The 25748-nt window shown below is 37.5% G+C and overlaps 1 protein-coding gene across 7 annotated transcripts in view; it reads left to right on the plus strand.

Moving 5' to 3' along the window:
* The first annotated feature begins 27 nt into the window (after nt 1-27).
* The window catches only part of L2HGDH (L-2-hydroxyglutarate dehydrogenase), a 42360-nt gene continuing 16639 nt past the window's right edge, over nt 28-25748 (plus strand). For 4 of the 7 annotated variants that reach the window (XM_037015962.2, XM_037015961.2, XM_073211281.1 and 1 more), the window contains exons 1-6: nt 48-203; nt 5988-6103; nt 6779-6930; nt 8996-9127; nt 17667-17829; nt 18692-18726. In XM_037015962.2, coding sequence (XP_036871857.2) covers nt 64-203; nt 5988-6103; nt 6779-6930; nt 8996-9127; nt 17667-17829; nt 18692-18726 — 738 coding nt within the window. In that variant the 5' untranslated portion in view covers nt 48-63. Of the gene's footprint in view, nt 204-5987; nt 6104-6778; nt 6931-8995; nt 9128-17666; nt 17830-18691; nt 18727-25748 lie in introns of all 7 variants that reach the window. The other 3 variants (XM_037015963.2, XM_073211282.1, XM_073211283.1) reach the window with 3 other exon arrangements.

The following is a 25748-nucleotide window of genomic DNA, read 5'->3' on the forward strand; positions in this document are numbered from 1 at the left end:
AGCCTGGTTCTGTCCGGCCCTAGGGGCGACCTCTGGGGCTGAGGCAGGGTACGGGCGCAGGCGATGGTACCGGTGCTGCGTTACCTGGGCAGTACCTGCGGATCCGCCCGGGGGGCTCTCCCGGGGGGCTTCTCCGCGGCAGTCTGGCGGGCACTGGGGAGGCCCTGGCCACTGTGCCAAGGTGGCCGCCGTGCCAGCACCAGGTGAGTAGCCGCTGACGTGCGCTCGCCGCCTGCAATGCTGCTTCTTTCAGAGGCGCCTCGCGCTGGCCTGCCCCTGCTGGTCTTCCCGTCTCGGGCGTGAGAGAAGGTTGGGATACTGTGGAGCCCGTCTGTAGTCTTGGATCCCAGGATCCAAGGGAGCTAGCTACCTGCAGGATTCACTGGTTGTGTTCGTGGGCTGGAGGAAGAGGATAAGACACGCAGTATTGCGTAGAGGTCAGAAGCAGTTCTGGCTTTGATTACAAGCTCTCCACTTCCTTTTCAACTCTGGGCGGGTTACTTAAGCTCCTTAAAGGCTCAGTTGTGAACTGGGTGCTAGTCTCTCCCGTAGGCGGTCGTTTTAAGGATTAAAGGAACTACCGCGCTGTAAGCAATCAAATATGCATTCCTGGTGTTGCTTGGAAGATCTGAAACGTTCTTAAAGTCAGTCAGCTGTCAGCAAACACTGTAGAGTTGTTCCTGTGAGAAGCAGCTCATGCGCTAATCAAAGCCTGAAGAATTCAGTGTCCTGTGATTTGAAGTTCGGAGGTCCCATTCGAAACCACTTTCTCTGCTCTCTGTAGAGAATGGTTTATGCGAAGTGTTTAAAGCTGGAAAACTCTTGGCTATTTCAGGAACTAGAAAGCGGTGAAGATGAGTGTGACTGGACTTTGGCGGAACAGAGATGGTGTGGAATGACACCGGAGAAGGGCTACATCACAGCAGGAATTTTATTTAAACTACACATTAAATTTTATTCTAAGAGGATTTGGAGGCTTTTAAAGAGTTTTTAAGAAGGGGGAGTAATTAAATGTTGGTGTTTCAAAAGTTGACTCTGGCTGCTGTGTGTTACTGGATTGGAGGAGGATTAGAATGGGATAGGATTTGTGATTCCTGGTGGAAATGTGGAGACAACTCTTAGGAAGTTTTTCCTAAGGCAAGAAAATCAGGGTTGGTGAAGGTTTTGTTTATATTTTATTTTGAAAATATGATAGGCCCATAAGAAGTTGAAAAAAAAAATCTGATGTACCCTTCACCCAATTTACCCCAATGGTAACATTTTACATAACTATAGTACAATATCAAAACTAGGAAATTGACATTGGCACAATTCACAGACCTTATTCATATTTCATCAGTTTTGCAGGCACTCATCAGTGTGTGTGTGTGTGTGTGTTTTGTGTGCAATTTAATTGTGTTAATTTCTGTAACTACCACCAAATTAAGATACAGAAATTTTGCATCACCACAAAGATATCCCTTGTGTTTCTACTCCTTTATTTTCACAGCCAATCTCTCTCCACCCTTCCTAACTCTTGGCACCCTATCTGTTCTCCAGCTCTATAATTGTGTCATCTGGAAAGTGTTAAATAAGTGGAATGACACGGTGTGTAACCTTTTGAGATATTTTTTTCACACAGTATAATGTCCTTGAGCTCTAACCCAGGTATTACCTGTACTGATAGTGTATTTTTAATTGTTGAGTGGCATTCCAAGGTATGGGTGTATAATAGCTTAACTGTTTACCAGTTGAAGGATATCTAGGCTTTTCCCAGTTTTGGGCTATTATGAGTAGAGCTGCTGTGAACATTATGAACAGATTTTTGCGTGAACATAAGTTTTCATTTCTCTTGTGTAAATGCCTAAGAGTGCAGTTGCTAAGACATGTAGTAAGCATGTATTTAGTTTTCCTGCCTAAGTCATATTTTTAAATGTAGGGTCATAAGAGGACTATCCATTGAGAAATATTAAGTATCAGTATATAAAAGAAAAGTACAACAGAGTTCCCAAGGAAGTATAAAAAACATGGAAGTTATGCACCCTGGGATTCAGGTTCTAAATATTAGAATTTCCTTATAGAAAGACTTGGGGTAAGTGGAATCCATATTTGGGATGCAAAAGAGATAACTTTATCTTTTCACATCTTCAGCAATCCAAAGAATGGCCTGAGAAATACGGGGAAGTCAATGATCTGGCCCCAGTTGGGTTAGATGAAAGCCCCAAGACCTGTTTTTCCTAGGTATGAGTTAGAATAGAAGAGACCTACAAGGGAAGTTTGCCAACACCAAGGCCTAAAACAGTGACTTGAGTGCAGTGTGTTATATTATGGCAAAGATATATGCTCAGTTTTCTGAGAAACTACTCTTTTCCAGAGTGGGTCTACCAGCCATGTTCCTCCTCATAGTCACTGCATTTGGTGTTGACACTTCTAAAAAATTCTAGCCATTCTGATAGGGGTGTAGTGATACCTCATTGTAGTTATAATTTACATTTCCCTAATGACCAGTGGTATTACACATCTTTTCATGTGCTTATTTGCTTTCTGTATATCTGTGCTCTTTTTCTTTTCAGTTTGTTTCGATTTTTTTTGGTATTATTAATAAACAATCACATAAGCAACACTGTGGTTATTACTAGATTCCCCCCGTTATCAGGTCCCCCACCACATACCCCATTACAGTCACTGTCTATCAGCATAGTAAGATGCTGTAGAGTCACTACCTGTCTTCTCTGTGCTATACTGCCTTGCCCATGTGCCGCCCCCTACATTATGTGTGCTAATCATAATGCCCCTTATTCCCCTTCTCCCTCCCTTCCCACCCACCTTCCCCAGTCCCTTTCTCTTTGGTAACTGTTAGTCCATTCTTGGGTTCTGTGATTCTGCTGCTGTTTTGTTTTTTCAGTTTTTGCTTTGTTCTTATGCTCCATAGGTGAGTGAAATCATTTGGTACTTGTCGTTCTCTGTCTGGCTTATTTCACTGAGCATAATACCCTCTAGCTCCATCCATGTTGTTGCAAATGGTAGGATTTGTTTTATTCTGATGGCTGAATAATATTCCATTGTGTATATGTACCACGTCTTCTTTATCCATTCATCTACTGATGGACACTTAGGTTGCTTCCATTTCTTGGCTATTGTAAATAGTGCTGCAATAAACATAGGGGTGAATATGTCTTTTTGAAACTGGGCTCCTGCATTCTTGAGGTAAATTCTTAGGAGTGGAATTCCTGGGTCAAATGGTATTTCTATTTTGAGTTTTTTGAGGAACCTCCATACTGCTTTCCACAATAGTTGAACTAGTTTACATTCCCACCAGCAGTGTAGGAGGGTTCCCCTTTCTCTGCATCCTCGCCAGCATTTGTTGTTCCTAGTCTTTTCTATGTTGGTCATCCTAACTGGTGTGAGGTGATATCTCACTGTGGTTTTAATTTGCATTTCCCTGATAATTAGCGATGTGGAGCATCTTTTCATGTGCCTGTTGGCCATCTGAATTTCTTCTTTGGAGAAGTGCTGTTCATATCCTCTGCCCATTTTTTAATAGGGTTATTTGCTCTTCAGGTGTTGAGACATGTGAGTTCTTTATATATTTTGGATGTTAACCCCTTGTCGGGTATGTCATTTACAAATATATTCTTCCATACTGTAGAATGCTTTTTTTTTTCTGCTGGTGGTGTCCTTTGCTGTACAGAAGCTTTTTAGCATGATGTAGTCCCATTTGTTCATTTGTTATTTGGTTTCCTTGCCCAAGGAGATGCATCCAGGAAAAAGTTGCTCATGTTTATATTCAAGAGATTTTTGCCTATGTTTTCTATGAGTTTTATGGTTTCATGACTTACATTCAGGTCTTTGATCCATTTTGAATTTACTTTTGTGTATGAGGTTAGACAGTAATCCAGTTTTATTCTCTTGCATGTAGCTGTCCAGTTTTGCTAACACCAGCTGTTGAAGAGGCTATCATTTCCCCATTGTATATCCATGGCTCCTTTATCATATATTAATTGAGCATATATGCTTGGATTTATATCTGGGCTCTCTAGTCTGTTCCATTGGTCTATGGGTCTGTTCTTATGCCAGTACCAAATTGTCTTGATTACTGTGACTTTGTAGTAGAGCTTGAAGTCAGGGAGCATAATCCCCTCCACTTTATTTTTCCTTCTCATAATTGCTTTGGCTATTTGGGGCCTTTTGTGGTTTCATATGAATTTTAGAGCTATTTGCTCTAGTTCATTGAAGAATACTGTTGGTATTTTGATAGGAATTGCATTGAATCTGTAGATTGCTTTAGGCAACAGGATGGCCATTTTGACAGTATTAATTCTTCCTATCCATGAGCACGGGATGTTTCGATTTATTGGTATCTTCTTTAATTTCTCTCATGAGTGTCTTGTAGTTTTCAGAGTGTAGGTCTTTCACTTCCTTGGTTAGGTTTATTCCTAGGTATTTTATTCTTTTTGATGCAATTGTGAATGGAATTGTTTTCCTGATTTCTCTTTTTGCTAGTTCATCATTAGTGTATAGGAATGCAACAGATTTCTGTGTATTAATTTTGTATCCTGCAACTTTACTGAATTCAGATATTAGATCTAGTAGTTTTGGAGTAGATTCTTTAGGGTTTTTTATGTACAATATCATGTCATCTGCAAACAGGGACATTTTAACTTCTTCCTTGCCAATCTGGATGCCTTTTATTTCTTTGTGTTGTCTTATTGCTGTGGTTAGGACCTTCAGGACTATGTTGAATAAAAGTGGGGAGAGTGGACATCCTTGTCTTGTTCTTCCTCATCTTAAAGGAAAAGCTTTCAGCTTCTTGCTGTTAAGTGTGATGTTGGTTGTGGGTTTGTCATATATGGCCTTTAATTATGTTGAGGTACATATCTATCCTCTTTGATGAAATGTTTGTCCATATCTCTTGCCCATTTTCTAGATGGCTTATTTGAGAGTTCTTTATATATTTTAGATGTGAGCCTTCCTTTGTCAGATAATGTGGTTTGCAAGTATTTTCTCCCAGTTTGTTGGTTGTCTTATCTTTTTAATGGGTCTTTTGCAGACCAAAAGTTTTTAATTTCAGTGAAGCCTAGTTGATCAATTTTTTTCTTTCATGGATTATGCTTTTGGTGTTAGCACTTTGCCTAGCCCTAAATCCCCAAAATTTTCTCTTGTGTTTTCTTCTAAAAGTTTTACAGTGAATATGTGATATAAAACATTTGTTGTTAATTTTATGAGTTTAAATAATGGTATTGTGCATGTTTTATTGATGCCCTTTGGAAAGAAATATTAAAATATTTACAGATGATGTTTGGGGTTTGCATCAAAATAACGTAGCAGGAGGATGTGAAACGGGTGGCTTGTGGAAGAAGCAAGATTGGCTATGTTCCTATAAAACCTAGATTTGTTGAGTAGGAGGTCAGTGCTAAAGGTAATCTTTTACACTTGTAGATTTGGATAGACTATACATGCCCTTTCTAATTTTTGGAATGGTTGTATAATCAGAGTTTGTCATAGCTTTAACTATGATTCTGAACCTATTTCTGGACGACTTATTTCCCAAATGTTTGATGTTCTCACTGGCTGTTTCCTTCTCAACAGAAAAAAAATTGGTAAATTCTTGTACACTGTGACATTAAAGACTTTAATATGTTAGCTTATCCTCAAGGATATTGCACTTGAGTTTAAAAAAAATAGATGGTAGAGAAGAAAGAGTGTGATGCCTAACACGAAGTAATCACTCATGTAGCCAGCCCAGGCAGAGTACTGTGGAGATTAGAGCAGCCTGGGCAACTAGCCACCCTGCCTGCTGGGTGTAGCTGATTATACTAGTGACTAGGAATGCATGTAACTCTTAAAGGTTTCTTCATGAGCATAAAGCCATATAGCACAAAGTCTAATACATATTTGATTTTAATGATTACAAATTATTAGTCCACTGGTGATGAAAATTACACATGTGAAGTTTGATAGGGTCTACTGTAGACATGTATTACTTTAAAGGTGACTTTCTCTTAAAGCTCATTTGATGTAGTGGTTATCGGTGGCGGAATTGTGGGGCTTGCCTCTGCCAGAGCACTCATCCTGCAACATCAAGCACTTTCCATTGGTGTTCTGGAAAAGGAGAAAGATTTAGGTATGTATGTTATCAGTGTTGCTCTTTGGTCTTAACCTGAGCACCTGCTCATTTTGTCAGTTCTGCATCTTCCGTGCCAAATGTCAACATTAGAACCCTCGTTTGGGTTTTCCGTAAAGTAGAATCTGGGACAAGGACTTGGGTGTAGGTGTTTTATTTGAGAGTTTATCTAGAAGGCAAGAGTGAGGGGGTGAAGAGAGTATTGAGGAAAGGAGGAAAAGCCACATGGAGGTGCGCTGTCCTGTTGTGAGCATGATTCCACAGGGACCTCTGAGGAGCTATGTAAACATTTCCCAGGATTTTGCTCCCAGGATCAGCTCCTATTCCTATTGGTTGAGGAATGCCACTAGTGATTTTGAGGTCCTCCTTATCCTGAATTAGGAAAGACCCTGAGGACAGAATGAGTAGAGCTGTAGTAAGCCCTTGAAGTGTTTTGCTGGTATTGAGGGGTGAGTTTGTGCACCAGAGTTGTAACTGAAAGCAGAAATGGACTGGAGGGTTGTGATGTGGAGACCAGGGATAGCTACTAGAGAAAGTTGCTCTGACTCTAAGAGCAAACTTAGGCAGAATTTTAAATAATAGTGGTCTCTGATAGCCTCAACTATGTTTGTTCCTCCACTTCTTAGGATTTATATGGAGTTCCTCCACTCTTACCCTGTTTCTCTTGTTCGGTAGCTATTCACCAGACTGGACATAACAGTGGTGTCATACATAGTGGAATTTATTATAAACCTGAATCTCTGAAAGCTAAATTATGTGTACAAGGCTCAGCCCTCATCTATGAGTATTGTAACCAAAGGGGAATTTCCTACAAGCAATGTGGCAAGGTATGGTATTTTCCTAGACCTTTGACATATTTATAATTAGCATTTCTTAGTGATGTTTAATGTTGAAGAAAAAATACTTGGCTTTTCTTTCTTTATATCTCTGTAATTTGTAAAATGTTAGGGAAGAGCTTGAAAAAAAAAAGTCTGTGTGACTAACTCTATGTCATTTAAAAAATAACAGCTTTATTGACATATAATTTATATACCATATAATTCACCCTTTTAAAGTATACAGTTCAGTTTTTAGTGTATTCACAGAATTTTGCAAGTATCACTACCATCTACTTTTAGAATATATTCACCATCACAAAAAGAGATCCTGTACTTATTAACAGTCACTCCCCATTTCCCTACTTCCTAATTCCTACATCCTTATAGCCCTTGGAAACCACTAGTATACTTTTGCTGGATTTGCCTATTCTGGACATTTCATGTAAATGGAATCATGTAGTATGTTACCTTTTGTAACTGGCTTCTTTCAGTTAGCATAATGTTTTCCAGGTTTGTTCATCTTGTAGTGTGAATTAGTACTTCATTTCTTTTTATAGTCCATTGTATAGGTATAGCACATTTGGTGTTTCCATTTATGAATTGATGGACATTTAGGCTGTTTGTACTTTTTAGCTACTATGAATAATGCTGCTATGGATATTCATGTACACGTTTTTGTGTGGAGTTATGCTTTTATTACTCTTGGGTATCTACCTACAAGTAGAATTGTTGGGTCATATGTAACTTCCTGCTTAACATTTTGAGGAATTCCTAACTGTTTTCCAAAGTGCTGCATTACTTTACATTACCATCAGTAATTAATGAGGATTTCAGTACCTTCGTTTCCTCCAAGCACCTATTTTGTCTGTCTCTTTTATTTTAGCCATCTAAGTGGATGTGAATGGAATACGATTGTGGATTTGATTTGCATTTAATGATGTTGAGCATCTGTTTATATACTTATTGGCCATTCATTTATCTTCTTAGGAGAAATACCTATTCAAATCTTTTGCCCATTTTAAAATTGGGTTATTTGTCTTTTTGTTGTTGAGTTGTACATGTTCTTTATATATTCCAGATAAAGTCACTTATCATATCATATTTATTATTAAATATTAAAATAGTTTTATTTTTAAAGTAAAATAATAGTAATGGTAATAATAATAGTAATATTTTAAACATTACCAATTATTTTCTCCCATTCATACATTTTCCTTTTTTACTTTATTGATGGCATCCTTTGAAGTGTAGAAGCTTTTAATTTTGATGAAGTCCAGTTTTTTTTTCTTTTGTTGCTTGTACCTTTAGTGTCATACCTAAGAAATCATTGCCTAACCTTAGATCACAAAAAATTTCTCCTATGTTTTCTTCTAAGTGTTTTACTATAGCCTTAACTCTGACATTTAAATCTCTGATGACTTTTTCCCCCCCAAATGAGTTGGTTTAATTCCAGGTGGTACAGAATTTAGGGTAGAATAAAAACTGAAGAGCAGACTTTGTGCAGGATTCTGGGCTGGGTTTACTCTGACCTCACAGCTAAAGTAGAAAAGGCTAAGTGAAAAAAAGATGAGCCAATGCTTGATTTTTTAAAAAAATACGTTTATTCTACAATTAATAATTCTATAACATCTTACTGCATTAATGGATAGTGACCACATGAGGGGGTGAGGATTTGATAATACGGGTAACTGTTGAAGCACTGTGTATTTGGAAAATTGTATTTCAATGATACGTTAATAAAAAATTGAAAAAAAAAATTTATCCTTAAATGGATAACAGGCTCCAAACACCTCATTCTCTAGCTGTAAGTGTCAACAGATAATTATGGCAGGGAATCCAAAAATTTAAACAAGAATGGAACTAAGGATTAACATTGCCTTTGGCACAAGGAACAGCTTGTTTTTTTGCCAGATTTTTTTATTCCAACAGCGGCCAGGGGGTCTTTCCTCAATTTTTAAAAATCAACCCAGTTTTAGTCATGTGATAACTTATGATTTTATATTGACTTTATCTTTCATAGCTGATGATATATTTAATTCTATCATATTCTTTTTCTTTATCTTTTTTTTTGAAGCTTATAGTAGCTGTTGAACAAGAAGAAATTCCCAGACTTCAGGCTCTGTATGAGAGAGGCTTGCAGAATGGTGTCCAGGGTCTGAGGCTGATCCAGCCGGAGGATATAAAAAAGAAGGAGCCATATTGTAGGGTAGGTGATTTACAAACCCAGCGCACATGCTTGCAGGGACACTGTCATTTTGGGTTCAGTCCTGTGACATGAGGGCTGAATTTATAGGAGGCAGGAGTCACATAAAAACTGTTTGGTAGTTCTGTCACAGAAGGTGACAGACATAAGAAGGCATTGCCATAAACTCTGGACACCTGATTTCTTCTTTTCTGTATGAGAAAGTACCAGGTTTGAAGAACTTGAGCAAAGGCAAGAGGAATTCTAAGACCACATGGCATGTTTGGAAAGCACTGAGTGAGATGTGGTTAGATCATAGGGAGAATAGGGAGAGATAATAGATGAGATGGGAAAGGCAGGATTAGGCCTGCATAAAGGGCCTGATATTCATGCTAACAACTTTGAAATGTTTCCAGTAGGCATGGGAAGCCATTGAAAATTTTTAAGAAAATGGCTACAGTATCTAGTCTGTATTTCAGGAAGGTAAGGCTGACATGAGTGTGAAGGATGGGTTGTAGACAATCTTGCTTAAAATATGATATGGGTAAAAGCAGATCTTTTTTCTTTTATTTGTGAAAGAAACAGGAATAATAATATTATAGTTAATTCTGCATATCAGCTTTCTTTGATAGCCTTTCAGAGGCTGTCCTCAGTCCAACCCTAGTTCCACTGACTATCCCAGTGAATGGCTGTATCTCCTGTTTCCCCTCCTCCACCTTTTTAATATACAATAGCTGGACTCCAGGTATCTGTCTTAGAGAGTGTGACCTTGGACTCACTGTCAGGCAGGTGCATATCAAAAGCTTGTTTTATAGGAGATAAAAACACTATTATGGGAGATGACCTGGAGGATATGTAAACCATTCACTCCTCTACATCTCTAGACCATCAGAGTAGCACACCTCCACTACAGTCTTGTGTTCTCCCCATCCTACTTCTTGACTCCAAATTATTTCCTGTGAATTGTTCTTCAGTTTCCTGGCATTGGCCAGTGGAGGCAGTCATTGTGTCACTGCAGCCTCTGCTCTGAGTATGTGGTTGAGGACATAGGTTGTTCACTATGTTATATGACATCTGTCTCTCAGAACCTTCAGGAGAACTTCCTCTCAGACCTCAGTTCTGAGAAGGATTTTGTTCTTCCTGAGCACAATTGGCTTGTTTTTATCTTATGGACACTGCAAATCATTTAAGTGATTCTGTTGTCTTGTTTGCCTTGGCCATGAGGAAGCTCAGAGATGTTTGTGCCACACTCACGCCAGATATCTTGGGCTTTAAACATACATTTTAATTTTTATGTCATTAACTTCCCTCTTCATTTCATCTTATCTGTCTACCCCCATTTACTATCTGCTCCAATTTTTTGGAACTTTTCTTGAATCTTAACATATAACAGAAATTATAAATTCATAGTTTGATGTATTTGCATAAAGTGTGACCACCCAGATTAACAACAGAACATTACCAGCCTCCCAGTATCCCTTAAGGGTAACTACTATCCTGACTTCTTACATCATTCGTTTTTGAATTTTATGTAAGTGAAATCATATAGGATGTGCTCATTTGTGTCTGTACTTAATTTTATTCAGTATATATCAAATTCATTCATATTGTTATATATAGTTGTAGGTTGCTGTTATAGCTGTGTAATAGTCCTTTGTATAAAGGTAAAGGTTAAGGTACATTTTTTTTTTTCCATTTGACCCAGCACCATTAATCAAAAAAACCATTATTTCCCCACTGCATGCAAAGTTGCCTTTGTGATAACAGGTTTATGCATGTAGCATGATTCTTTCTGCTGTTAATGGGCATTTGGGTAGTTTCTAGTTTGGAGCAATTCCAAATAGCGCTTATGTGAACATACTAGCACATATATTTTGGTGAACACATGTACCCATTTCTGTTGGGTATGTATCTAGACAGCAATTGTCAAGTCATAATTTATATATATGTTGAACTTTTGCAGGTATTGCCAAAGAGTTTTTCACAGTTTTTGTTCTAATTATATTCTCATCAGACCTGTATGAGAGTTCCAGATGTTCCATATCCTTATCAACACTTGGTATTGTTTGTTTTCATTTTAGCCATTCTGGTGGGTAATGCAGTAGTACAATCTTATTGTTTTCATTTGCATTTCCCTGATGACTCATAAAATTGTATGCCTTTTCATACGTTTACTGGACATTTGGATATTTTTTCTGTGTGTGGGAAGTACCTATTAAGTCTTTTGCCCATTTTTCTGTTGAGTTGACTGTTTTCTTGTCAATAATTAATTCTTATTAATTTTTGGAGGCAGTGTTCCTGTTTTTAAAAAGCTGAAGTATAATTGACATAGTATTACATCAGTTTTACGTTTACAGTATAATGATTTGATACTTGTATATATTGCAAAATGAGAGCAATAAGTCTGGTTAACATGTACCACCATAATAGTTAAAAAAAACTTTTCTTATGATGAAAACTTGTAAGATCTCTTTTAGCAACTTTCAAATATGCAATAAAATGTTATTAACTTGATACCCCATGTCTTATTAATTTTATAAGTTCATTACATAGTCTGAATATGGGTCTTCTGTTGTGTGTGTGTGTGTATATATATATATTGCACATATTTTATACCACTCTGTCTTGTTTTTTTACTTTCTTAATAGTGTCTTTAGATGAACAATGGTTCTTAATGTACTCGATTTGTGCATGTATTTCTCTTTTATGCTTGGTGCTTCTGTGCTCTGAGAAATTTTTGCCTATTCCAACATCAGAAATGTATTCTGATGAAACCAGAATGAAGAAGTTTTTTTTCTAAAAGCTTTATAGTTTGGCCTTTCACATTTAAATCACCAGTCTATTTGGAATTGATATCTGTATATGATATGAGGTAGAGGTCAAGGTACATTTTTTTCCCCATATGGATATCTAATTGTTCCAGCACCATTTAACAAAAAAAACATTATTTCCCTACTGCACAGCAGTGTTGCCTTTGTGATATTGGGCTCTATGTATGGATTCTGTTCTGTTCCCTTCTCTCTTCTGTACCACTACTATAATGTCTTAATTGCTATAGCTTTTTAGTAGGTCTAAAGATCTGATAGAGTAGGCCCTTCAGTTTTGTTCTTCAACATGATCTTCGCTATTCTCGGATCTTCACATTTCTATATACATTTTAGAGTTAACTTGCTAAACTCTGTAAGGTAACCTTTTGTGATTTTGATTGGGTTGCAAGGGATCTGTAAGTCCATTTGAAGACAATTTACACCTTTACAGTATTGACTCTTCCAGTCCATAAACATGGTAGATCCTCCATTTATCTGTATCAGTTTTAATTTATTGCAAAAAAAGGTATTACATTCTTCAGTGTGGTAGTCTTGCATGCCTCTCAGGTTTATTTCTAGGTTTTAATGTTTTTGATACTTTGATAAATAGTATTATATTTAAAGTTCATTTCCTACTTGTACATTGCAAATATATGGAAATATAATTGGTTTTTGATCTTGTATCCATTTTGGTTGTTACATTCACTTATTGATTCTAATAGCTTGTCTCTAAACCCTTTTAGATTTTCTGTGTACAGTCATGTTATCTGCAATAAATATTTCTTCTTTTCCAATCAATATACTTGGCTAGCTCAATGTTTAATGCTAGTATCTATTGTTTTGTATGTGTTTGTTTTTACAAAATGTTCCAAATCCCTTTTGTAAAAAGATAAGATAGAAATAGATTACTTTCCCTTAAGTTATCTTTAATTGTATAAAGTTGGGTCAAAATATATGAAAATGTATTTTCTTAATTAGTGTAACGTTCCCAATAGGCTGATAGTACCTAGGATTCCAAATAATGTTGAATGAGTTCTTCCTGCAAAGAAGGTCATAGCATCTTCAGCTTCAGTAAACCTCATCTTTCCCTTCCCTGGGACTCAGTCACTATAATCAAAGTATTTTACTTGTGAGATATACTAGGTATTCTATTCCTCTTGTATAGGGGGGATATCCTCTATCCCCCCTATGTATTTCTTGTCTCTCTGAGATGGTGAATTAATGACTGACTTTTTAAAAAGATACGTTCATTGAATATCTTATTTTGGCTGTATATTTCTTTCAGTCTTTGGGCAAATGCTACATAATCTAAACCAGAGTTGGCAAATTATAGCCATGGGTCAAATCTAGCCCTCCACCTGCTTTTTTATGGGCAGTGAGCTAAGAATAGCTCATTTCTAACCATTTGCATTTTTAAATGGTTGGGAAAAAAAGAACAATATTTTGTGACATATGAAAATTACATGAAATGTAAATTTCAATGTTCATAAATAAAGTTTTTTTGGAATACAACCACCTTTTTTCATTTATATAGTATAGTCTGTGGCTGCTTTTGTACCAAACAGCCAAGAGAGATCCTAAGTCTCACATAGACAAAAATATTTACCACCTGATCCTTTACAGAAAATATTACTAACCTCTGATCTAAGTAGTAGGGAGCCACTGAGGGATTTGGCAGGAGAATGACATGTAAAATATAATTTAGGCAAGTTAATCAAGTTCTGGTTCATACAATGGATTTAGATTGGACCTGGGAAAGGGGAGCCTTGAAGTGGGAGGTTATTAGTTATTTTTGGAAGGTAGCTATGCTGACCACTGTACTACCAAAACTACTTATTTATAGCTATGTTTGGAGTATATGATTCCTATCTGATATCTTTGGTATGTCATAGGTCAGTAATTCCCAGACTTCAGGGAATTTTGACATATTATCCTTTATTTTATCTCACTATATCTCCTTTTTTCACCCATAAACTGGAATCTAACAAGGTTATCAGAGCAATGTGGTGACTGAGAAGTCAGACAGACATAATTCAAATCTGACACTTGTCTCTTTAACAGCTGTTATTCTGAGCCTCAGATTCCATTTATGAAATGGAAGTTGTTCTGAGAACTAATTGAAATGATATGCATAAGGCATTCACATACGTTAATCCTCAAGTGGTGGTAGATATTATATGCTTATTTAAGCAATTAGAGTGAATTTAAATTGGTTTTGTTTGAATGATTGGGGATTTTTATGATATCTGTTAAGATAATTAGGGATACTTGGTTATGTGTGTTCATTTCCCCTGGTTTTTATTTCCCCCTTTCCTGTTTCTTTACTTGTAACTCATTATTTTATTCTGTTTATTTCCTTTAAGCCATATTAATTCCTTTGTAGAGTAAAATAGGCTATTTTAAAACATTGCAGAGAGATCTTAGGATATCATAAAATTCCTGCCATATCATAAAATCCGTATTAGAGTTTGTCTTACCTCGTTCTGCTATATCAAAGTACCATAGACTAGGTAGCTTATAAATAACAGAAATTTATTTTTCACATTTCTGGAAGCTGGATGTCCAAGATCAAGGTTGTGGCAGATTGTCCTGGATCATAGGCGACTGTCTTCTAGCTATGTTCTCACATGGCAAAAGGGGCGAGGAAGCTTTCTGGGGTCTTTTTTGTAAAGGCATTAATTCCACTCATGGGGCTCCATTCTTATGACCTAATCACTTCACAAAGGCCCTATCTCCAAATATCATCACATTGGGGATTAGGTTTCAACATATGAATTTTGGGGGCATATAAACACTCAGTTTATAGCAGAGCTGGTTATTTAGACTGATACCATACTTAAAGGGAAAAAATGCTAGTATTAAGAGATTAGGAGGCTGTACATATGTAGGAACAGGAAGTATATGGGAAATCTCTGTATCTTCTGATCAATTTTGCTGTGAACCTAAAATTGCTCTAAAAAATAGTCTACTAAAAAAATATTAAACTCACTTCCTGTCCATTATCTGCAAAGTATTTACAGAAACTATTGAGTGCTTCCTGAAAATGTGCTCTATCTGTTGCTGTTTTAAAACTGTGATTTTGATGGAATGTGGTTGTGAAACTATGTTAGCCACTGCAGATACGAAGATGAGTAAGACATGATGGTCAGCTTGAAGGAATGTGCAGTAGAAGATAGAATTTTAATTTTAATCAGATAAGCATTCTGATCAAACTGATACTCTGTCTTGTGCCAATATAAGGGAGAGCTGTTATCTTACTTTGATAATTTAAGACAGCCTTCTCAGAGGTGAACCTGCACTTGAAAGATAGTAAGTAGTGAACTTATGAAAGAGGCATACACTTCTTTCTTTGGAGGCCTCTACAGAAATGATCTACTTTATATAATGCCACATTATAATATCAATGCCTAGATGTATTTAAGGGTGGCAATATATAGTGGAAAATATAGTATGTTATTTCATAAAGATACCTTGAATAAATTTCTCCCTTATCCATTTTGCATGGTGGGCAGAATTTCCATGGTACAGTCACTTCTGTTTCTTCTTGGCCCTCCTGAAAAAGGTTATCAGGGCAGCTCTAAAGGACTTCTTGGATCAGATCCTTTTAAGAAGAAGATTAAGTACCCCCACAAGAAGCATCTTGGAAAATTTCAAACTGCCCCTGTAAACTTTGACTTTGGAGCATACCTCTTGACAGTTCTCTCTCTGGGCAAATCCTGACTGCTTCCTCTGCACTTAGCTGTGCTGATCTGTCTGCCTTTTCTGTAATTCTGTTGGTCAACCGCACATTCATCTGTTCCTCTGTCTTCCTGACTGACTTCTAACTCCCAGCTTGCCCTGTCCTGCTTGCCTGGTTCTTTTCCAGCCAACTGACCCACCATGGCCTCAGATTTCAAGCTCTGACCTACTTACCTGGACAGTGCATGCCCAGTCTCCTGGCTGACAGCCAGCTTTTCCACCAGCCCCTCCTGGGCCAGGGCAGTGAATTGCTTGGCAGCAGTGACTTGGTCTGTCTTACCCCAACACACATTAGAGGTGGGACATACCAGCCTCTCCTGAGGAGGGACAAAGCTGAGACTAAAAAATGAAAGCAAAGAAAGGAGACCTTTTAGGGAAGGTCTTGAGGGAAAATAATCTAAGTGTTTTAAGACCGTCCTCAAAAGTTCACTCATTCAGTACATATTTGAGTGTTTCTGTGTGTCAGGCATTGTACTGGGTAATAGAATAAGATGAAAAAGGAGAATATTTGGGATTACAAAAACCTGTTGATATATTAAGCACTTTTACAGCATGTTTTTATCCCTCTCTTATCATACTTGTCATATAGTTTTATGCTAGGTAAGGAAGTTTTTGTGACTAAACTCTTGGTATTATCCTTAGTGAGTTTCCAAGGTTATTATGACCAAAATACTATTTGTAGATAGAAATTAAATTATAATTATTGATTTTTGCATTTAGAGATTATCAGACAGTGTAAGGTCTAATGTAAAATCTTACGTGTATCTATTATTTTGAGACAGAAGGAATGAATTCCTATACTTGGCAAATGCTCACATATTCTAGAAGCAAGATGATTAGGAAAATGATGAAGTTTGCCAAATGTTGCTTTCAGTTTGTGAAAAGAGACCATGGGTGTTTTGTGAGCCTTTACCCTCAGTGTAATCTGGCCATTTGGAAGCATTGTTCAGAGAGGTCAGTAAAGGCAAAGCTTTTAAAGGCTAAGCAGGTAAATGTATTAGGGTAGGGTAGGGGCAGTGAATACAAGAATGACATATTGAAAATAATATGAGATAATATTTTAAAACTACAACAATGACAGTGCTATGCTGGCCACAAGGAGGACAGCAGCATTTACCAGTCACACTTAGTTTCTGGGCATTAGTTCCCCTAGGAGACAGGCTACCCAATTAAGGGAAACTGATTGGGAGAACTGATATACTCATGCACAATAAGGCAAAAGAAATTGGTGCCATTACCAAGAATTCACTAAAATGTATACTTAGTGTTTGAAATTCTACTCTCATTCTTAAGAATTAGAAAGGCCCGTGCATAGTCAACATTTATTCCAAAAACTTAAGAAGTATGGTTGTAATTCATTGATCTGTAATTTGGACATGTCTTGAGTGGCAAAAAAGGGGGAAAAAAACTTCACAAAACAACAACAACACAACAACAAATACTCAGGCTATTAATTTCTTACATTATCTAAAGAGAAAGTTTGAGTTAACCACATAAAATCTCCATTCAATATTTATAGTCTTGAAGAGTCTGCGGCAAATCAAATCAATGCTCTGTAAACATTGTAAATAGCTAGAACAGCTCTGAGTTCTCACTGAGTGTGCATGACATATGATATACTACTGGGAAAATCTCAGTGAAGTTTGTTTAAAACAGTTTGGTGATACAGAATTTGACTCAGAATCACATATGAATTGGAATCATATATGGTGAGGGATGAATAAAACTGAAAAAACTCATTGAAGTAGCTGGAAGAGCCTGGCAAAATTAACTCCTAAGGAGGAGAGTTATTTCCAGGTTATAGAGATTTTTCTGTTTAGCTAGTATGATTTCTTTTATCTGTTAGACTTACTATATATGTACTGAACATAGGCACTGAACAGAACAAGCTTTTCTTTTATTTTTTTGGAGAGTATCAGACTTTGCCAGGAAAGGATAATGTATGTTATCCATTGAAATAAACAATAAAAAATTCCATCCACAAATATTGTCTTGATTTTCTCATAATCCTGTCTCAGGGTCTAATGGCTATTGATTGCCCACATACTGGCATTGTGGACTATCGACAGGTGGCTTTGTCATTTGCCCAGGATTTCCAAGAAGCAGGTGGCTCTGTCTTGACCAATTTTGAAGTAAAAGATATTGAAATGGCTAAAGAAAGTCCTTCAAGAAGTAAAGATGGTAAGCCATCCTTGTCTTTTGAATACTTGTATGGACTTCTAAACAAACTTGAAAATATTTTTGGCTGGAGTGGTGCTGGAGGGAGAGCCACCAGGAGCTAGGCTAAAGTAGGGTGCAGGGCTGGGGCAGGTACAGAAGGGGTGAAGGTGAGACTGGACGTGGGAGACTGGGACTTTTGGTGAGTGTTGTGCTGATAGAACTAGACACTAATCAGATACTTACGACTAGGGCTAAATCCTGAATTGCCAATGCTGTTTGTGGAAAGTTAGCCCCCAAACCCTTCCCTATTTTGTAGATTTTAGTCAGAATCCCTTGAGTGTTGCTTGTTTAAAATGATTTTAGCATCACCCAGTCTTACTGAAGTAGACTGTCTGCAGATAACGCATGACTCAGCCCTTCTGAAACACCCCCTGCCCCAGTCCCTCACCTCCTACACTACTTAGAATCTGCAGAGACTCAGATTACCAACATGTGTCAACAAGCATAGTTTATCACTAGTCCTTTGGGAATATATGTGCTGATTTATGATGGTCTATTTTCCAGGTTGGTTTCTAGGATTATAGTTCAGAGAAAAGCTGGAACTAACCTATATTGGAGCTGAGGTGGAAATGGCTTCTAAACATAAGTTAAATGAATTATAGTAAAAAAAAAAAGTGCCAGAGATTTATATATTGTCAAATATGAAGTAGTTTAATCTTATTACTTGGTAGAAAGCTTCAGAATGAAAAGTTGGGATGGGAGCAGTCATAGTTATGACAGAAGAAAATCACTTAAATTAGTTACTAGTATAGTATTGCAAATAATGTAGGCTTTATTTTGCTAAACATAAATCTTTCACTAACTCTTTTTTTCTCTCTCCCAGGGATGAAATATCCTATTGTTATAAGGAATACAAAGGTAAAGATTCATAAGCAAAACTGCTTTCATCTACTTTCATCCCCTCTGCTTTCTAAAAAAAATTGCATTAATCACACTGCTGTATTTTTTGTCATTGAATGAAATTTGTCTAATGTAGAAGTTTTTCCGAGATAAATTCTTATGAGATTAATGTAATGGCTTTTATTCTAAGAAGAATTTTAACTTGGAGATGGCTTCATAAAGTGGTTGTGCTGGCAAAGACTAGGATTATAAGCACTTGGAGTGTTTAATTTTAAGGCAAAACTAATAAATATTTTATTGCTTTGCTTACTTATTTACATTAAGTTATTAACTCTCTATTAATTAGAAAACTTTGTGAGGGCCAGGTTGTATAGAGGGGATGGACTGCTTTCTTGCATCTTCACATAGTCTAAAGCAAGAGCTATTGAATGGCATAGCAGCATGCATTCACTGATGTTCACTCTATGACCAGAATTCAGTCAGGAGAGCAGAATCATAATGGGTGTTTTATGATTTATTACAGGAATTAGGCCTTATAAAATTGTGAAAGGATCTGGGGAAGCAAAGGTTCAGAAGAGGAGTTGGTAGATTAGAGGCATCTCCAACCAATTTGAGAAGCCAAATATGTCAAGCTGCTGAAGTGGGACTGCAAATAGAAGCCATGAGACAGTCTGAGGAAGCTCTTATCTCTATGTCTATGTCTACACTCCAGTATTGGGCTGGGGCAGTTCTTGGTCAGTAGGATCAGCAGTTGGGAAGCAAAGCTGGATATGGAGTTATAATTCACTTGGCAGTGGGTTTTTTCACTACATTAAACTAGAATGACCTTCAGAGAATAATCTTCTATTCTGTAATAGTCTGTAATAGCTGCTGCTCTAAATAGCTGCTGTCTGCCAAATCATGTGCAATTCCTTTCAACTTTGAGTTCCCCTACAAGGAGGGGGATTCTATCAAGCAGTTCCCAGCCTGACCAAAGTGATGCGTATAAACCCCTGCACTCCATCCCCTCAACTCCATTCATACTCCCTATAACCACATTTAACTTCCAAGTAAAGACAGTAGTAAAATTATGCTTCCACCTTGCAACTATCTTTGATATAAATGAAGACCGGCTAACTCTCCAAAAAAGATACGAAGTCCACTTTATCCATCTTTGGGTGATGTTCTTTTCTAGTCGAGTCACACTTCCTCTTTGAGATCCTGGAACTTAAGGTAGAAGGTTTACCACTATTTAAATATCTTATAATAGATCAGTGGTTCCCAATTGGAAGAAGCTTTGCCCTCCCCCAGGAGACATTTTGCAACATCTGGGGACATTTTTGGTTGTCACAAGTGGTGAAGGGAGGGAAGTGCACTGGTGCTCAGTGGGTAGAGGCCAGGGATACTGCTAAACATCTGAGAGTGTGAGGGACAGGCTCCACTGTAAAGAGTATCTGGCCCCAAATGTCAGTAGGACTGAACCTGAGAAACTGTTAGATAATGGGGAAATGGAAGAGGCAGGTCTATTAGTCTTCTTGGGCTACCATAACAATACTGCAGTCTGAGTGGGTTAAACAACAGAAATTATTCTTTTTTCACAATTCTGGAGTCTAGAAGTCTTAAGATCAGGTGCCCTCAGGGATGGTTTCTGATGAGATCTGCCTTCCAGGCTTGTAGAGGGCCTACTGCCCACTGTGCTCTCACATCGCCTCTGTGCATGCACATGTGAGAAAGAGGGCAACCTCTAGGGTCTCTTCTTCTTATGAGGGTACCAGACCATCAGATTAGGGCCCCACTCTTGTGACTAAATTTAACCTTAATTACTTCCATAAAGGTTCTGTTGCCAAATATAGTCACATTGGGAGCTGGAGCTTCTATGTATGATGGGGGTCACAGTTCAGTTCATAGTGATGAGGATAAAGAAAGAATTGGGTGATACAGAGACAAATAGATTTATTTCAAAGTTAGAAAGAAATACTCATAACTACTACATTCCTCATTTCTGTCACCAGTCATGTAGTCATAGCTGATGTTTATAATTTCCTTTCTCCACTACCAATTCCATAGTTCTTTGTCCTTGGTTCCTAGTTTGGTGGGTAACTGAAGACTTTCATTCCTGAAGTATCTGTACCATTAGCAGCCCTGCCCATATGGGTTGTGGTAGTTTCCATTAACTTTTTTTTTTTTTTTTGGTATCATTACTCTACAGTTACATGAGAAACATTATGTTTACTAGACTCCCTGCTTCACCAAGTCCCCCCCACAAACCCCATTACAGTCACTGTCCATCCCCGTAGTAAGATGCTGTAGAGTCACTACTTGGCTTCTCTGTGTTGCACAGCCTTCCCCATGCCTCCCCCCACATTATACATGCTAATTGTAGTGCCCCCTTTCTTTTTCCCACCCCTTATCCCTCCCTTCCCACCCATCCTCCCGAGTCCCTTTCCCTTTGGTAACTGTTAGTCCATTCTTGGGTTCTGTGATTCTGCTGCTATTTTGTTCCTTCAGTTTTTGCTTTGTTCTTATGCTCCATAGATGAGTGAACTCATTTGGTACTTGTCGTTCTCTGTCTGGCTTATTTCACTGAGCATAATACCCTCTAGTTCCATCCATGTTGTTGCAAATGGTAGGATTTGTTTTCTTCTGATGGCTGAATAATATTCCATTGTGTATATGTACCACGTCTTCTTTATCCATTCATCTACTGATGGACACTTAGGTTGCTTCCATTTCTTGGCTATTGTAAATCGTGCTGCAATAAACATAGGGGTGCATCTGTCTTTTTCAAATTGGGCTGCTGCATTCTTAGGGTAAATTCCTTGAAGTGGGATTCCTGGGTCAAATAGTATTTCTATTTTGAGCTTTTTGAGGAACCTCCACACTGCTTTCCACAATGGTTGAACTAATTTACATTCCCACCAGCAGTGTAGGAGGGCTCCCCTTTCTCCACAACCTCGCCAACATTTGTTGTTTGTCTTTTGAGTGGTGGTGATCCTTACTGGTGTGAGATGATATCTCATTGTGGTTTTAATTTGCATTTCTCTGATGACTAGCGATGTGGAGCATCTTTTCATGTGTCTGTTGGCCATCTGAAATTTTTCTTTGGAGAAGTGTCTGTTCAGCTCCTCTGCCCATTTTTTAATTGGATTGTTCACTTTTTGTTTGTAGAGGTGCATGAGCTCTTTATATATTTTGGAAGTCAACCCTTTATTGTATCTATCATTTATGAATATGTTCTCCCATACTGTAGGATGCATTTTTGTTCTATTGATGGTGTCCTTTGCTGTACAGAAGCTTTTCAGCTTGATATAGTCCCACTTGTTCATTTTTGCTTTTGTTTCCCTTGCCCAGGGAGATATGTTCATGAAGAAGTCGCTCATGTTTATGTCCAACAGATTTTTGCCTATGTTTTTTTCCAAGAGTTTAATGGTTTCATGACTTACATTCAGGTCTTTGATCCATTTTGAGTTTACTTTTGTATATGGGGTTAGACAATGGTCCAGTTTCATTCTCCTACATGTAGCTGTCCAGTTTTGCCAGCACCATCTGTTGAAGAGACTGTCATTTCACCATTGTATGTCCATGGCTCCTTTATCAAATATTAATTGACCATATATGTCTGGGTTAATGTCTGGATTCTCTAGTCTGTTCCATTGGTCTGTGGCTCTGTCCTTGTGCCAGTACCAAATTGTCTTGATTACTATGGCTTTATAGTAGAGCTTGAAGTTGGGGAGTGAGATCCCCCTACTTTATTCTTCTTTCTCAGGATTCCGTTGGCTATTTGGGGTCTTTTGTGGTTCCATATGAATTTTTGAACTATTTGTTCCAGTTCTTTGAAGAATGCTGGTAATTTAATAGGTATTGCATTGAATCTGTAGATTGCTTTGGGCGGGATGGCCATTTTGACAATATTAATTCTTCCTAGCCAAGAGCATGGGATGAGTTTCCATTTGTTAGTGTCCTCTTTAATTTCTCTTAAGAGTTTCTTGTAGTTTTCAGGGTATAGGTTTTTCACTTCCTTGGTTAGGTTTATTCCTAGGTATTTTATTCTTTTTGATGCAATTGTGAATGGAATTGTTTTCCTGATTTCTCTTTCTATTAGTTCATTGTTAGTGTATAGGATAGCCACTAATTTCTGTGTGTTAATTTTGTATCCTGCATCTTTGCTGAATTCCGATATTAGTTCTAGTAGTTTTGGAGAGGAGTCTTTAGGATTTTTTATGTACAACATCATGTCATCTGCAAATAGTGACAGTTTGACTTCTTCTTTACCAATCTGGATTCCTTGTATTCCTTTGTTTTGTCTAATTGCTGTGGCTAGGACCTCCAGTACTATGTTGAATAACAGTGGGGAGAGTGGGCATCCCTGTCTTGTTCCTGATCTTAGAGGAAAAGCTTTCAGCTTCTTGCTGTTCAGTATGATGTTGGCTGTGGGTTTATCATATATGGCATGTATTATGTTGAGGTACTTGCCCTCTGTACCCATTTTTTTGAGAGTTTTTATCATGAATAGATGTTGAATTTTGTCGAATGCTTTTTCAGCGTCTATGGAAATGATCTTGTGATTTTTGTCTTTCTTTTTGTTGATGTGGTGGATGATGTTGATGGATTTTCGAACGTTGTAACATCCTTGCATCCCTGAGATGAATCCCACTTGGTCATGGTGTATGATCCTCATGATGTATTTTTGAATTTGGTTTGCTAATATTTTGTTGAGTATTTTTGCATCTATGTTCATCAGGGATATTGGTGTGTAATTTTCTCTTTTGGTGGAGTCTTTGCCTGGTTTTGGTATTAGGGTCATGTTGGCTTCATACAATGAGTTTGGGAGTATTCCCTCCTCTTCTATTTTTTGGAAAACTTTAAGGAGAATGGGTATTATGTCTTCTCTGTATGTCTGATAAAATTCCGAGGTAAATCCATCTGGCCCGGGGGTTTTGCTCTTGGGTAGTTTTTTAATTACTGCTTCAATTTCTTTGCTGGTATTTGGTCTGTTTCGATTTTCTGTTTCTTCCTTGGTTAGTCTTGGACAGTTGTATTTTTCTAGGAAGTTGTCCATTTCTTCTAGGTTTTCCAGCTTGTTAGCATATAGCTTTTCATAGTATTCTCTCATAAATTTTTGTATTTCTGTGGGGTCCGTCATGATTTTTCCTTTCTTGTTTCTGATTCTGCTGTTGTGTGTTGATTCTCTTTTTCTTTTAATAAGTCTGGCTAGAGGCTTATCTATTTTGTTTATTTTCTCAAAGAATTGGATCTTGGTTTCATTGATTTTTTCTATTGTTTTATTCTTCTCAATTTTATTTATTTCTTCTCTGATCTTAATTATGTCCCTCCTTCTGCTGACTTTAGGCCTCATTTGTTCTTCTTTTTCCAATTTCGATAATTGTGACTTTAGACTATTCATTTGGATTCTTCTTCCTTCTTTAAATATGCCTGGATGGCCATATACTTTCCTCTTAAAACAGCTTTCACTGCGTCCCACAGAGGTTGGGGCTTTGTGTTGTTGTTGTCATTTGTTTCCATATATTGCTTGATCTCTATTTTAATTTGGTCATTGATCCACTGATTATTTAGGAGCATGTTGTTAAGCCTCTAGGTGTTTGTGAGCCTTTTTGCTTTCTTTGTACAATTTATTTCTAGTTTTATACCTTTGTGGTCTGAGAAGTTGGTTGGTAGAATTTCAATCTTCTTCAATTTACTAAGGCTCTTTTTGTGGCCTAGTATGTCGTCTATTCTGGAAAATGTTCCATGTGCACTTGAGAAGAATGTGTATCCTGTTGCATTTGGGTGTATAGTTCTATAGATGTCTATTAGGTCCATCTGTTCTAGTGTGCTGTTCAGTGCCGCCGTGTCCTTACTTATTTTCTGTCTGGTGGATCTTTCCTTTGGAGTGAGTGGTGTGTTGAAGTCTCCCATAATGAATGCATTGCATTCTATTTCCTCCTTTAATTCTGTTAACATTTGTTTCACATATGTTGGTGCTTCTGTATTGGGTGCATATGTATTTATAATGGTTATAGCCTCTTGTTGGACTGACCCCTTTATCATTATGTAATGTCCTTCTTTATCTCTTGTTACTTTCTTTGTTTTGAAGTCTATTTTGTCTGATACTAGTACTGCCACACCTGCTTTTTTCTTCCTGTTGTTTGCATGTAATATCTTTTAACATCCCTTGACTTTTAGTCTGTGCATGTCTTTGGGTTTGAGGTGAGTCTCTTGTAAGCAGCATATAGATGGGTCTTGCTTTTTTATCCATTCTGTTACTCTGTGTCTTTTGATTGGTGCATTCAGTCCATTTACATTTTGGGTGATTATTGAAAGGTATATACTTATTGCCATTGCAGGCTTTACGTTTATGGTTACCAAAGGTTCAAGGTTAGCTTCTTTACTATCTTACTGCCTAATTTAACTCATTTATTTAGCTATTATAAACACAGTCTGATGATTCTTTATATCTCTCCTTCTTATTCCTCCTCCTCCATTCTTTATATGTTGGTTGTTTTATTCTGTGCTCTTTTGTCTTTCTTTTGACTGCTTTTGTGAAAAGTTGATTTTATTTTTTTCCTTTAGTTAGTATTTGGTTGGTCTGCTTTCTTTGCTGTGGTTTTATTTTCTCTGGTGACATCTATTTAGCCTTAGGAGAGTGCTTCCATCTAGAGCAGTCCCTCTAGAATACCCAGTAGAGGTGGTTTGTGGGAGGCAAATTCCTTCAACTTTTGCTTGTCTGGGAATTGTTTAATCCCTCTTTCATATTTAAATGATAATCGTGCTGTATACAGTATTCTTGGTTCATGGCCCTTCTGTTTCATTGCATTAAATATATCATGCCATTCTCTTCTGGTCTGTAAGGTTTCTGTTGAGAAGTCTGATGATAGCCTGATGGGTTTTCCTTTGTAGGTGACCTTTTTTCCTCTCTCTGACTGCCTTTAATGCTCTGTCCTTGTCCTTGATCTTTGCCATTTTAATTATTATGTGTCTTGGTGTTGTTGTTCTTGGGTCCCTTGTGTTGGGAGTTGTGTGTGCTTCCGTGGTCTGAGAGACTATTTCCTTCCCCAGTCTGG

This window comes from Manis javanica, chromosome 8 (assembly GCF_040802235.1).
Source record: "Manis javanica isolate MJ-LG chromosome 8, MJ_LKY, whole genome shotgun sequence".
Lineage (NCBI taxonomy): Eukaryota > Metazoa > Chordata > Mammalia > Pholidota > Manidae > Manis > Manis javanica.